The 14,465-nt window shown below is 40.6% G+C and overlaps 1 protein-coding gene across 1 annotated transcript in view; it reads left to right on the forward strand.

The window, feature by feature from the left end:
• Window positions 1–3,158: 3,158 nt before the first annotated feature.
• MTMR8 (myotubularin related protein 8) overlaps window positions 3,159–14,465 on the forward strand; it is a gene marked incomplete at its 3' end in the record, with an annotated part of 74,854 nt that continues 63,547 nt past the window's right edge. The window contains exon 1 of the mRNA XM_008577764.1: window positions 3,159–3,225. Coding sequence (XP_008575986.1) covers window positions 3,202–3,225 — 24 coding nt within the window. The remainder of the gene's footprint in view (window positions 3,226–14,465) is intronic.

The raw sequence follows: 14,465 nt of genomic DNA on the forward strand, positions 1-14,465 counted from the left end.
AGAGAAGTAGGAGAGAGAGTGGTGTCCCTGAAGCCAAGTGAAGAAAATGTATCAAGGGGAAGGGAATGATCAAATACTGCTGAGAGGACAAGAATATATCTGAAGATTGACCAGTAGATTTTGCTATGGTGAGATTATTGGCAACATTGATAAGAGCAGATTGGTGGAGTGGTAGGGGCAAAGCCTGATTAGAGTGACTTCAAGAGAGAACAGGTGGAGAGGAAAAGAAGTGGGGACAGAATGCATTTAGACAAATCTTTTGGGGAGTTTTCCTATAACATATAACAGGGAAATGGGGAGATGATAGCTAGGGAACAGAAATGTGGGTCAATAAAGAGTTTTTTTAAGATTAAAACTATTATAGAATTTATTTTGTGCTGTTGGAAATGATCTGGTAAAGTGTACACATTTAGTAATAAAGGAAATGGGACAATTGAGCAGGTGAGAGAGGATGAAATTGAGTGAACAAGTGGAAGGGTTGCCTTAGGAAGACTCAGGAACAGTTCATTCATTGAAGGCAGATTATATGGGTTCACATGCAGGGCAGCAAGCAGATTTGGTTGTAGGAGGATGTGGAAATTTCCTTCTGATGGTTTCTATTTTATCAGCAAACTAGGACGCAAGGTAATCATCTGAGAGAGAGAGAGAGGAGAACAGAAGTGTTCAGATTGAGTTGAGGAATGGAAGGGGACCACCAATATTCATTGTTCCAATATGTTGTTCCTGGCACATTACATACTCTGAATCCCCATAAGAATTTTATAAGAATGAGTTTACAGACAAGAAAATGAAGGCCCATTCTGCTATGCTTTCTGAAGGTAAATGAGAGAGAGAGAGAGAGAGAGAAACTAAGGCACTGAGAGGTTGTATAACTTGCCCATAGTCATGCTAATAGCAGAGCCGAAATTTGAACCTGGTCTGACTACAGAGTCCACACACTCTTTTCACTATCTCAAACAGCACAGAAATGAGGTTTTTAATCTGAGTAACCAGGCACATGGTGGTGCTTTTAGAAGGGATAGAGAAACCTTGAGAAAGAGCAGGTGGCAGAGGTGGGAGAATGTGGGGAGGTGGGTGGGAGGAGAGCGTGAAAGATGATGAATTTGTTTTGGGTGATTATGCCTTTAATATGCTAGCAAGAGCATACAAGTGGAACTCCCAGGGGGCAGTTGGAAGTTCTAAATTTGAGCTCAGGAGAAAGGTCACAGGACTTGAGGTATAAAGTTGGGAGTTCCCTACCTGGATGGGGAGTCAGGTAAGAGTTGAACTTGTAGAAGAGATCAAGATTACCAACGGAAAGAAAATAGAAGAGGAATGAGGATAGAAGCCAGGGAAATGGCTAAAAAAAGGACAAAAAGAACTGGGAAGGAGGCAGAGACAGAACAATTAGGCATGCAGGCAGTGAGTCTTCTTTATAACAAAGGGCAAGACAAGAATGTCAAAAAGAGATATGAATCAATAGTGTTAAATGCTGCAAAATAGAGAATGAGCATTGAGAAGAGTTGTTGTACTCATTGGAGTTGAGGATAATGTAAAAAAGCCAACTCAGGGGAGTGGTTAGGGAGTTTGTTATGAAGTGGAGGTGATGATAAGCAGACTATTCTTTTGAGATGCTTGACAGTAAAAGAACTGAAAATGATGAAATGACAGTTCAAGGGAAAAGAGGGCCAAAAATCGAGGGAAGGGCTTTTAGGTAGGAAAGAAGGCAGAATATGATGAATGAGTAGTTTAGCTAGCAAATGTTATGGGCATTCAAAGAAGATAGAAATCACTTTTTAGGGGAGGTGAGATTGCAAACCTTAATATTGCAATAGTAGAGCTAGAAATGCTTAGAGATAGTGGCCAATACCCCTCATCATAACCTTGGTCAACTCAAGTCCCAGAGAGGTGACATGATTTGTTGACAAAGGTCACACAGCAAGTTAGCGGCAGACTTGATAGGAGTAGAACCCAAGTTTTCCAACTCCCAGACTTTTCTTTTTCCCATCATAAATCTGATTCAGAGCACACCACTGAGGGCCTGTGCAGATCTGCGTCTCATCTGAGAGCTGGTCCAGTGGGCCCTTGGTCCTCCTCCCACATCTGTGATGGCAAAAGTTATGAGGCTACCGCAGTACTCCAGGTCTTAACTAGATTGATGACAGCAAACATATAAAAGAGGTGATGGAGATAAAGATATGCCTTGTGGAATATACTATAAAGCATATGTACCTCACAGGGCCTGGTTTTCCAAAGACTTGCAGTTTCAAATATTGACCTTGCAAGGACAGGAAATTTTCCTCAGGCTATAAGTTTCTATTGCAAGATAAGAATTGTGGCACAGCAGGTTGCTGGCTCAAAGACAGACTAGTTACTGATTGTTATGTAAAGATACTGAGAAATTGCTATAAGAAGGAATGTTTGCTAAGATCAAGCTTGTGTTGATAAGATCACTTACTTGTCTACTGGAATGTCATCTGGCTTGTTTCACTGAAAGTTACCAGCCTATATTGTTAAACTATAACTCCACCTTTGTTCTCTTCCTGTAACATCCTGGTCTTGAATATTTGAACCCCAATTCAGCATTAATTTCCCAAGGAAGGGATCCCTCTCACTTGAGGGTTCCAGCGGGAGATTAACCACTTCCGGGCCTCTCACTGCTCAGAAGAGATGGGCTTTTAGTAATCCTTTGCGTCTCTGTCACCTAGGGGTAGTGGGGTGACAAATCCATGGGGGGTGAAGCAACACAAAGCAACAATGCCTCTCCAAATTTCAAAAAACAGGGTGACTTGCCAAAGGTCTCAGAACTAGGAAGCTCTTTAGAAACCCAGTTGCCAGCATAGGACAGGCTGTGTTATCTCTGCAAGGTCCCATCACTGTAACATTAGTCGAGTGATATCTGTGTTCAGAGACCTTATAGCATCAAGGAGAGTGAAGGCGGTGACAATACTCGAGTCTGGGATTAAGCACTGGGTAAAACCTTCAGCCCAAACCTGAATAGTCGGCTCCCCAAAGAAAAGGGCATATGCCAGGAAGCAAAATGGCGAAAGCGGCTACGGACGAAGTGCCGCGATAGAAGCCTCCCCGCTTATCAGGTGACGAGAGTTTGAGCCAGGATTGGAAGGGCTCCGGGTAGGAGCCCGGGTTGGGCTAAAAGGCGGCTGGAGTGGCGGCGGTAAGCCGTAGTAGCAGTGAGGGCTTCGAGTGGCGGGAACCGGGGTCATGGACCACATCACGGTGCCCAAGGTAAGGAGAGGAGTTAGGCGAGACTCAGAGCCGCGGGCTTCCTCTAGGCGTTCAGCTGGGAGTCCAGGCACACCCCCTCAGCCTTCTAGGGGTGCTTTTTGACGCTCCCTTCCCGCGCTGGGACCTGCGTGTCTTTCTCAGTCCGCACTCCTTTTCAACCAAATTGAACTTTTCTCCTCAGGACCCTCCTGCGGGCGGCGCGGGAAGAGGTGTTCTGCGCCACCGTCCCCTCACGCGACACCGCCCCCCCTCCCCCGCGCCTGGTGAGCGTCTGCGGGTCCCTCCCTGCCCTGGCCCGCCGGCCCCACCTCCTCCCAGCCGTTACCTCATGCCCACCCTAACTCCAGTTTCTTATACACACTCGCCGCACTTGTAACCGCTTTTCGCGAATACCCCACGTGGCATTGCCTCGTGGCGAGTTACTTCCTTTATCCAGCGTTTCCTGCACTCTCCTCTTGGCTTCCCCTGCCCCTAACCTGTTCCGAATACTCCCCAGATCCCCGCCTAGCCCCAGCTCCTTGGCGTGCGTGTGTGGGTTTGGGGGGAGACAGCATCTTTCTAGCCCAGGCTGGGCTATGGGAAAGGAAAGGGGGTGGAGCAGAGTGGACCTGGCCCTTCTTAGCCGGGAGGAGAAACCCAAGAGGTGGCATTGCAGGCCAGTTGGTGTCTGTTTATAGCCGGCCCCCGGTTAGAGCTGCTTCTGCTTCTTTTTCTCTCTTAACTTTCCAGATCCTACTCTCTCCCTTCCCAATGCCAGCCCCTTTCTATTCCAGATCCACCTCCCCCTTGACGGTCTTTTTTCTCCTATCGGAGGAACAGTCAAGAGTTCACAACTAGTCTGTGGTTAATTATTCTGTTGATCATAACAGAAGTGGCCCAGGCTAACTGAAGTCCACATAAAAGCCCAGCATGTTTTAGTGGAAAGAGCATAGATTTTGAAGCAGGAAGACTTGAATTAGAGTGCTGGCCCCCCAACTACTAGCTGGTGAGGAGCCTTGTTTTTTCTCATCTACCAAATGGGGGTAATAAAAAAATCTGCCCTCACTTCCTAGGGTGGTTGTGAGGATTAAATAAAAGGATGCATGTGCAAGCTTTTTTTCTAATTAGTAGAGTTCTGCCCACTTGTTAGCTTTAGACCTTCGTGCTTCCTGATGGGCAAAGCAGGGAGTATAGCCTTCAAACCTCTTCTTTCCTGACTCCCTCCTCTTCAGGGCCCTTATCTGTGAAAGATAACCAACCACATTCTTTGTAGTAGCCAGCCTTACCTTTTCTGGGCTCCTTCCTTTCCAGGTAATGTAATTTGCACCAGGTTCCCTGGCATGGTATGGGAAGGTGGCACCATTAAGGCAAAGGAGCTTCTGCTATCCAGATTCCCTCTGCTCCCAACCTGCGTAAGCCTGGGCCATTCTACTTCCTCATTTCAAACTCAGCTCACCTGAATACGTTTTTTGGATAAGAGGAAGGAGAACTGCCCTTGTCCTTGAGCGTTAAAATATTAAAATATTTAACATATTAAAATCTCCCTACTGGGGGATTAAAGCTATAAACTGGGCTGGCTGTATGGTAATTGGAAGAGAGAACAAATCATTAACTAGCCCGTATAAAAATAATAACAGCTAACACATATTGAGTGTTTATGTGGCAGGCACACTGTGCTAAATGTTTTACATGAAACAGGTCTTCAATCCTTATAACAACCTATGAGGGAGATACTATTATTATTCCCATGTTCTAAATGAGGAAATAGATGCATTGAGGTGGAATGACTTGCCTAATAAAGATAGGAGTGCTCAGTTTCAGACTGGTGTGGGTATGGTATTCATGCTCAAGATAACTTAAATTGGCATCATGGCTAGACTCCATTTGTACTGCATGGATGGTGTTGTGAGTCTTAAAATACAAATAAAAGCTCCAAGAGTAGACTTAGTTTTTTAAACAAAATTGGCATTTCTTTTGATGCCTGGCAGGGTTGTGAGTGCCCACAGGTGGTTTGCTGCCACGTCTGTTTTTTTTAAGTTTCTGGGGAGGATTAGGGTTGCACTAATGGCTAGGGATTAAAACGGCCTCCATCTTGTCAACTAACTGTTTCCACAAAAGGGAAAGACATCTGTCTTGTCCATCTCAGGACAAAGATAACTGTGAGTTTGTTAGTCATTAGTTATGCATGTCAAGTACCAAAGTGACTTTTATTTTTGGCTCTTGCTCGAGTCTTTTTCTCTTCTCAGGAAGACTTAAAAAAAATGTATCAAAGTGCAATATACGTATAGAAAAAGTACATAAATTATAAGTTTATAGCTCAATGAATGTTTACAAACTAGACTTACCCATATAACCAGCACTGACATCAAGAAACAGAACATTACCAGGAGTCCTCCTTATGCTCCCTTCCAGTCAACACCCCTCCTAAGGGTGAACTGTAGCCTGACTTCTAACAGGATACATTAGTTTTGCCCTTTTTTAGTACTTAATGTAAATGGATGCATACAGTATGCACTCTTTTGTGTTTGACTTCTTTTGCTCAATGTTGTCTGAAAGATGCATTCGTATTATTCCTTGTAGTTATAGATCATTCTTACTGCTATATAGTATTACGTTTTGTTAACATGCCACGTGTTTTATCCATTCTTCTGTTAATGGGGAATTTACAGTTCTGGCTATTACCAATAGAACATTCTTTTGGTGGATAGAAATATGCATATTTGTTGGGATATACATAGAAGTAGAATTTCTGGGTCATAGAGTATGCATATGTTCAGTTAGATACTACTAATTTCCACTCTTACCACCTACACATGAGAAAGGAACTGCCTTTTTAAGTTACAACTTGGGATTCAGCAACCATTTTTGTAGCACCTCGGGCCTACCTTAAAGTTCAGTGATTTTCCTATTAGAGTCAGAATTTGTTCTTTGTGCTTTTCCCCACCCTCATCTCTATTGTCAGTTAACACCTAGAATTCTTAATTACCTTCCTGGAATGGAACTTTTTAAATTAGGATTTATTCAGTTAACATTTATTGAGCTTCAACTGGCTTGGAAATTTACTGTGGTTAGGAGTACATTCTTTGGAGCCAGAGTGTCTGAATTCAAATCTCCACTCTGCTACTTAATTAGTTTGTGATCTTGGCAAGTATATAATCTCTTGTGCCTCAGTTTCTTTGTAAAATTATGGTGATACTACTACCTATCTCACAGGGTTGTTATAAGGATTAAATGAATTAATATTTGTAAAAGTACTTCGAACAGTGCCTGGTATGTGGTAGATGCTTAATTTAGCTACCAATTACTATCATCATCATTATTAATTGTTATTGTTTATAGAACCCCACATTAGGATTTATTAAGGATACATGGCTGGCTTAGATATAGCAACTGCCCTCTAGGATCTCTTAATCAAGTGAGGTGATGAGATGCCAAGCATAAGATCCAAGAATGAAAGCGAGAACTTTCATGAGGAGGACAAATGAAATACTGTTGGAGTTTAAAGGCCAATTAGGTCCAGTTTCAGGTTCGTGTGAGGAGTGTGAAATGAGGAAATCTTTATGAAGGGGGTGGCATTTAAGCTGAGTCTGAGTATAGATAGGATTTGACTCTTCAGAGACTGGGGAGGTAAAAGGGACCCTGTTAAGGGAACTGCAAGGACATAAGCTCAGAGGCAGGTAACTCATTAAGTCAAGGGGGTAAGAGGTGTTTAGCAAGGAATTAAGTTGGAGATTAGGTTTTGTTGGTTATAAAGGACCTTGAGTGGTACACTGAGGAATTTGAACTTGGTTCCGTAAGTAGCAAAGAGCTGCTATAGCTTTGTAAGTCTAGAAAGATAAAAGTTAGGAAGGACCTTTTAAAAAATTATCTAAATGAGGAATGGGAATGAGGTGTTTTTTTTTTTTTTGCATTATGGAAATGTTTTAAAATTTTATTGCAGTGATGGATTGTACAACTCTAAATTTTTTTTAAAATTTTTATTTTGTCAGTATACAATGTAGTTGATTATGTCCCATCACCGAAACCTCCCTCCCTCCTCCCTCTCCCCCCTCCCACCCAAGTGTACAACTCTAAATTTACTAAAAATCATTGCATTGTATATTTAAAAATGAGTGAATTTTATGGTATGTAAATTATACTTCAATAAAGCTGTTAATAAATAAATATCACTAGTGATAGTCTAAGCCTCTCATTTCACAAATGTAAAAGCTGAGGTCCAGAGAGCTGAAGTTTCTTGCCCAAGGTCAAACATCTAGCAGGTAGCAGAGAGGCAGCATTGCTTTTTAGTTATTTAGTATGCATGATTGCGTCAGACTATGATAAACTGTGTGGAGTTATCACAGAAACAACAGCCAAAATAATTGAAGTGCTGGGTGGGTATAGAATGCTATTCTGAATAATAATAATAAAAAATAATAACACTTTGTAGTACTTTACAAAGTGCTTTTCAATCCACCCTACCTGCTCTCAAGGAGATTACAATTTATATGAAGCCTTCCTAAAAGCAGATAATTTTTAGCTTGACTTCCAGGAAACTAAGACCAAATTTAATGTTCTGTCATATTAAGTACATTAGCTCTTGTACTTAGAATAATTCCTTTCTTTTCCTTTTCACGGCTTTGATTTTCTATTCTAATAACCTAATTGTAGATCTGTCCTTTATTACAAACTACCTCAAATTCATTTAGGAAAGAGGCAGGGTCAAAATAAATAAAGATAAAACTGGGTAAAGAAGTGTTTTTCATTATCAAGGAATTGGGATTTCTAGAGGTGAGAATTGTGCTCCCCTTTCATTTCTCAAAAGTCCAAATCCACTTGGATTTACACTGATCCTTTCAGTTTAGGAAGTAGTATAATGTAGTGGAAAAATCATGGACAGACAGAGCTGCATTTGAATCCAAGATATATTTATTAATAAGCTCCGAGTTCTTGGGCAAATCACTTAAATGCTCTGTTTCAGTTTTCTCATTTGTAAAATGGGGATAATGTCTGAGACTGATGAAAATTAAGATAAGGTATATGATGAGGGCCTGGCACATTTTAAGTGTTTGATAACTGTGCATTCCCTTCTCTTTCTATCAGAGCCAAACAATGGTAGAGGTTTTTGTTTACATTAGTCCTGTGGGATCTCAAGGATCAGCCTGTCTCAGAGGGAGATTTGCCTGAGTGTGCCAACAGGCTCTTGGTACTATGTTGCAAGGAGAGAGGCTACCTAGGAAACCCTGGTAGCAGTGGTCTGGCATTTTGGCCACTATTTTGCATTGGAATCATTTTCCTCACCATCAAAACCTCGTTTTTTGACCTCACTTTGTACTTTGGAAACCCAACTAAGCAGTTACTCCTAGAAACCACTGGGATTTGTTTTAGGGTTGTGTCTTTTTAGATATTTTTGTGGTTTTGTGGTACAATACTTAAGTGCTTTAGAAAGATTTTTTTGATAAGCTCTAAAGACATTTTAATTATTTGAGAAACCAATACTGGACAGGGAGTCAGGAGACCTGAGTTCTGGCCACAGCTCTGATATTGACATGCTGTGTGACCTTAGACTGTCCTTTTACCTCTCAGGGCTTCACTTCCCTCTTGGGTAAAATGGTAATAATATCTAACCTTTGTAGTGTAATTACTATGTGCCAGGTGCTGTTTTAAGTGCTTTACATAAATATTGCATATTTATGTACGATTTAATGCTTGCAACAATACTGTTATTCTCATTTTAAAGATAAACAAATCAACCAAAAAGGTTAAGCAACTTACCATGAACCAGAATATGAAGCCAGGTAGTCTGTAACTCAAAAGTGTGTGCTCTTAACCTCTGTACTATACTGCTTCAATAAAAAAATAAAATCCCCAAACCAGATTGGGTTATACCAGGATTTCCTAAACTATGTTCTTGATGAACACTAGTCCCACAAGATAATTTGCTTAAGACAATAAAAAGAATTCTAAGGTAAAATAATGTTGACAACACAAACACTGTAGAGATTCATAGTGAATGGTCACCTATTAAAGGCTCTAAGAAGCCCTACAACAAAGAAACCTGCTTATATTTGTTTCACCCAGTGTTTCCCTATCCTGACCACAGAACTCTGTGTGTGTGTACACCTATTAATGTCATGTGGAATTAGAGTTTATAGAACATGCTTTGAGAAATGCTAGTGGTAATCTGGAAGGTTCATTCTTTTTTTTTTTTTTCCTTTTTGTCTTTTTTACTGACCGGTAACGGGATTGCAACCCTCAGTGTTGCGCCCGCACCGCGCTCAGCCAGTGAGCGGGAACCGGTCTCCACATGGGATCTGACCCCTCGGCGGGAGCGCCGCTGCGCTCCCAAGCGGCTGCACTCTCCAGTGCGCCACCGGGCCGGCCCTGGAAGGTTCATTCTAACTCTTAGGTGTTTTCAGCACTTAAGAATGATTGATATGGGGACTGAGAGATGCAGAATTCCTTTCCAAGTCTAAAAATTTCCTTTAATTGGAAGGGGACTGAAAAGGAGAGTTTGGGGTGGCATCCATTCAAGGCTAGTCTGTGTTGCATTTTTAATACTTGCTTCAAATGACCTTGAACATCTTGATACAAAAGACAATTTGCCTTCCATCTTTCCCTTTCTCCCCTCTCTCCTGTTACATATTTTCCCTCTTATTACTTTAAAGAAGAAACCTAAATTAGAGATGCTTTCCATGAAAGCAGGATAAAGCCTTTCTTAATATGTGGCTGGGTGCAGCAGTTGTTTTCATGATGAATACTCTCTCCTTTTGGAGGTGATGCCACATAAGGCAGGCCTTGTTTGGGACATGTGTGTGGCTGATGAATATCATTACACTGTTGGTACTCTGAAACCATGTCTTGTCTTTTATTTATTTATTTTTGCAGTGTATCTGAGTTATTACCAGTAATTATGGCAACTCAGAATAGTAAATGGATTCCGAGACCTCTGAAGTGCACCCGATTTCTTCTCTTTCTCCCTTTCTGGAAGGGAAATGAAAAAAACATGGTTTATGTATAGTCCACAGCTTCTCTAAGAGCAAAGATCTTGTAAATGTAAGAGTGCTCTATCTACAACCCAGGAATACAAAACTAACAAACCAATTAGGAGGCCTGCTTGGGAATTAAAGTCTATACAGTACCTAGTGGTGGTCATCTTCTTTTCTCCTTCTTTCTCCCTCTTCCTCTCTACCCTCTCTCTCCTCTCTTCTCTTTTCTCTCCCTTCTTGTCTCTTCCTTCTGTCTTTCTCACAATCTCTCTCTCTCTTTCTTTTTTTCCTTTTTTCTTGTATCTGCACACACACACATACACACAGAATGGGGCACAGGTTTCTTTGGGCCGAAAGCACTTAAGGTAGAGGAACACTCTTACCACACTGTCTCAGAACGAGACAGTTCTGGTGCCCATGGGTACAAAGCGGAGAGGGTCTGTGTAATTGCAGGTCTCCTGGAAGGTCCTACTTGCTAATAGTCATAAGTTTCCTGCCATGTGGGGCCCTATAGGAAGTTAAGCCTGGATATCAACGCTTTCTCCCTCCTCTGAGGCTTCCTCAAAGACTACCCTCCAAGTGGCACATAGCACTCTTAGTACTTGGATCACGTAGCCTTTTGGTAGATAGTGCCCTAGGCCATAGCAGGAACTCCTTCTAAGTGGCTAGTTTTTCCCCTCTTTGAGCATCTCCTGCCATTCAGGGCCACACAGAAATCTCTGTGACAGGCAGGAAAAAACTAAGGATGCTTTATTGTTTCAATTCCCACTCTTTACCCCTTGCCCATTTTTTTCTTGAAGTGTGACTTCTTTTCCTGAGTATGAGAGAGTGAGCCCCTGGTCAGTTGGCACTGGTTTCTTCTATTAACCTGAACACAGTACAGTTCTTCTAGCAAGGACAGGCCTATTTTCCTTTTAAGTTTCAATTGGCTGAAGTGATCACATGCTTTTACCAAACCACTCCATCAAGTTTACATATCCTTCTGCATTCTGATTAGCACAATGCCTCCCTGTGTCTTCGCTGTTAGGAAAAAAAAATGATATGCACCCATAGTACTTTGCAGCTTTTCCTATAAGTATTTTCTACCCTACTTCCCATTCCTTCTACCTAGTCTGTTCCTGAAGGTTACTGTGGATTTTTCTTCACCCATTTTTCCCCATCTAGGTTTCTAGCCTTAAAGTGCCTCCTGGGTTCTCAGAGTTCTTTTTCCTTTATCCTACACTGGACCTTCTGGCTTTTTGCTTAACTCTTTTTTACTCCTTCTCTGGCTTTGTCCCTTCTCGATCCGTCCCTTCTGTAATTGGCCACTTGTGGCTCCCTCTTTTTCCTTTAGCCACCCTTTAGCCACCTTCTGTGTTGTCAAAAGACAAAATTACAACAAACTTAATTATAGACCTGGTTGGCTTTTATTTGTGATTCATTAATCAGGGCAGCCTCCATTCTACAAAATAAAATGAGAGCTCCCACTGGGCTATAGCAGAACAGTGGGTTTTGTAAGGTGGGAACAAGGAAATAGGACAATAGGAAAAAAAAAAAAAGGATTGGATACTTCAGGTTACTTTTTTCGTAAGGGTTAAAACAGAGAGACTTCCTTCTTACTCCAATTCAGATGGAATGGAATCTCCTGTTTTCAGGAAGAACTGGTCTGTTTGGGGATCTATCTGCCTCCTTAAAGTTGCAGTTTGACTATGTGGCATTTAGCATGAGTGACTCCATTTTGGTTTGGTCTCATCCATTGAGGCCTAGTGCTCAGTCCAACAATAGGTTCTATAGTTTTGTTTGACAATATATATACCTCTAGCAAGGATGGCTGTGTGCTGGAAGTAAGTTCTTTCCTAGCCTATATGGGAAAATAAGACATATATTTCTTGTGACTGGAAAACAATTTTAACAATGACTTTGAAGGACAGATTCCTAGGGCATTTGATCAAAAGAGATCTTTTTTTCTCTCAAGCATAATTGCACTGGGTTGTAGTAAGGATTAAAATGAAATGTAATATGTAATACTTGGTGCATAGTAACTTCTCTATTTTGTTATTGTAGTTGTTGTTCCTGTATTTAGGGGTGAACCTTAGAACTTAGCCCTGGAAAATAAGAGGATGAATTTGTAATTCCCTAAGTCTCTGGTTCTCAACTTTGGCTGCATACTAGAATTACCTGAGGAACCTTTTTCTAATACTTGAGATAATTTACAGCGGAATCTCTAGAGACCAAGGCATAGGTTTTTTTTTTTTTAAGTTCCCCAGTTGATTCTAATGTTTAGCTAAGCATGAAAGCCATTGCCCTACAATTTTTTAAAACACAATTCCAGATTCCATGGATTTTTCCATGTCTTTAATTTTTCTCAGCTGCAAGTTTTATTTAGGTGTGATGTGAAAAGATGTAGGGAGAAGATATCTGTCTATAATCCAAGCAGAGAGGATTGGGGCAGTTCTTCCCTCACAGTCCCCAGAAGGAACCAACCCTGCCAATACATTGATTTTAGACTTCTGGCCTCCAGAACTGTGAGATAATAAATTTCTATTGTTTAAGCCACCCAGATATTGGTACTTTGTTTTGGTGGTCCTAGCAAACTAATACACCATTATTTTGTTGAGTATTTTTGCATTTATGTTCATGAGAAATATTGATCTGTACTTTTTCTTTCTTGGAATGTCTTTTCTGGTTTTGGTATGAGGGTAATGCTGGCATTTTGGAATGCTTCTGTTTTCTGGAAGAGATTGTCAAGAATTGCTAAATTTCTTCCTTAAATGTTTGGTAGACTTCACCAGTGAACCTGTCTGGACCTGATGCTTTTTGTTTTGGAAGATTATTAATTATGGGTTTGGTTTCTTTATAGATAGAACCTACTCAGAGTATCTGTTGCTTCTTGTGAGTTTTAGTAGAATGTGTCTTTCAAGATATAGGTCCATTTCATGTAGGTTATCAAATTTGTGGGCATAATAATTTGTTATTCATAATATTCTTTTATTATCCTTTTAACATTTATTTCTAGTGTTAGTTATTGGTGTCTTCACTCTGTTTCTTAGTTAACTTGGCTAGAATCTTATCAATTTCTTTTTTTTCATTTGTAAGATAATTTATTATACATATATATGGGGAACAATGTTGATTTTCAGTAGTTTGTACAATGTATGATTGGTTAGATCAGGATAGTTAGCTTATTCATCATTACAATATGCAATCATTCTTTGTGTCTATTAACCAGTTAGTTCATCATTAGCCCCCCTCCCTCCCCTCTTCCCCTTTACCACCTCTAGTAACCATGGTTCTTTTCTGTCTTTCTAAAAGTTCAGCATATTACTGTGATTGTTGTTTCTTTCTTTCTCTCTGTCTCTATTGTTTGTTTATTTATGAATTGAGCTCCTGATTATGAGTGAGAACATGCGGTTTTGCTCTTTCTGTACCTGGGTTGTTTTACTTAGGATAATTTTCTCCAGGCACGTCCATGTTGCTGTAAATGGTAGAGTTTCAATCTTTTTTTATGGCTGAGTACCACAATTTCCTTATCCAGTTATCCATTGATGGACATTTAGGCTGGTTCCATCACCTGGCTGTTGTAAATAGAGCTGCAGTGAACATGGGAGTGCAGGTATCCCTTTTTCATGGTGATTTCCAATCCTCTCCATATATCCCCAGTAGTGGGATTGCTGGATCATATGGTAGTTCTATCTGTAATTGTTTGTGGAACCTCCATACTGTTCTCCATAATGGCTGTACTAATTTACAGTCCCACCAACAGTGCAGAAAGCTTTCTCTTTCTTCACATCCTTGCCAGTATTTGTTATTCTCTGTCTTTTTTATAATAGCCAGTCTGACTGGGGTGAGGTGATATCTCAAAGTGGTTTTGATTTGCATTTCCCTGATGATTAGTGATGTTCAGCACTTTTTCATAGAAATGTCTATTCAGCTTCTTTGCTCATTTTTTAATTGGACTATTGGTTTTTTTGCTGTAAAGTTGTTTGAGCTCTTTGTATATTCTGGATATATATTTTCTCCCATTCTGTAGGTTGTTTTTTCAGCTGTTGATTGTTTCCTTTATTGTGCAGAAGCTTTTTAGTTTGATATAATCCCATTTGCTTATTTTTTCTTCTCTGTGCTTTTTGGGTGTTATTTATAAGATCTTTGCCCAGTCCCAAATCCTGGAGTGTTTTCCGTATGTTTTCTTCTAGGAGTTTTAAAGTTTCAGATCTTATATTTAAGTCTTTAATCCATTTTGAGTTGATTTTGGTATATGGTGAGAGGTACAGGTCAAGTTCCATTTTTCTATATAAGGATATCCAGTTTTCCTAG

This window comes from Galeopterus variegatus, unplaced genomic scaffold, assembly GCF_000696425.1.
Source record: "Galeopterus variegatus unplaced genomic scaffold, G_variegatus-3.0.2 Scaffold1573, whole genome shotgun sequence".
Classification (NCBI taxonomy): Eukaryota; Metazoa; Chordata; class Mammalia; order Dermoptera; family Cynocephalidae; genus Galeopterus; species Galeopterus variegatus.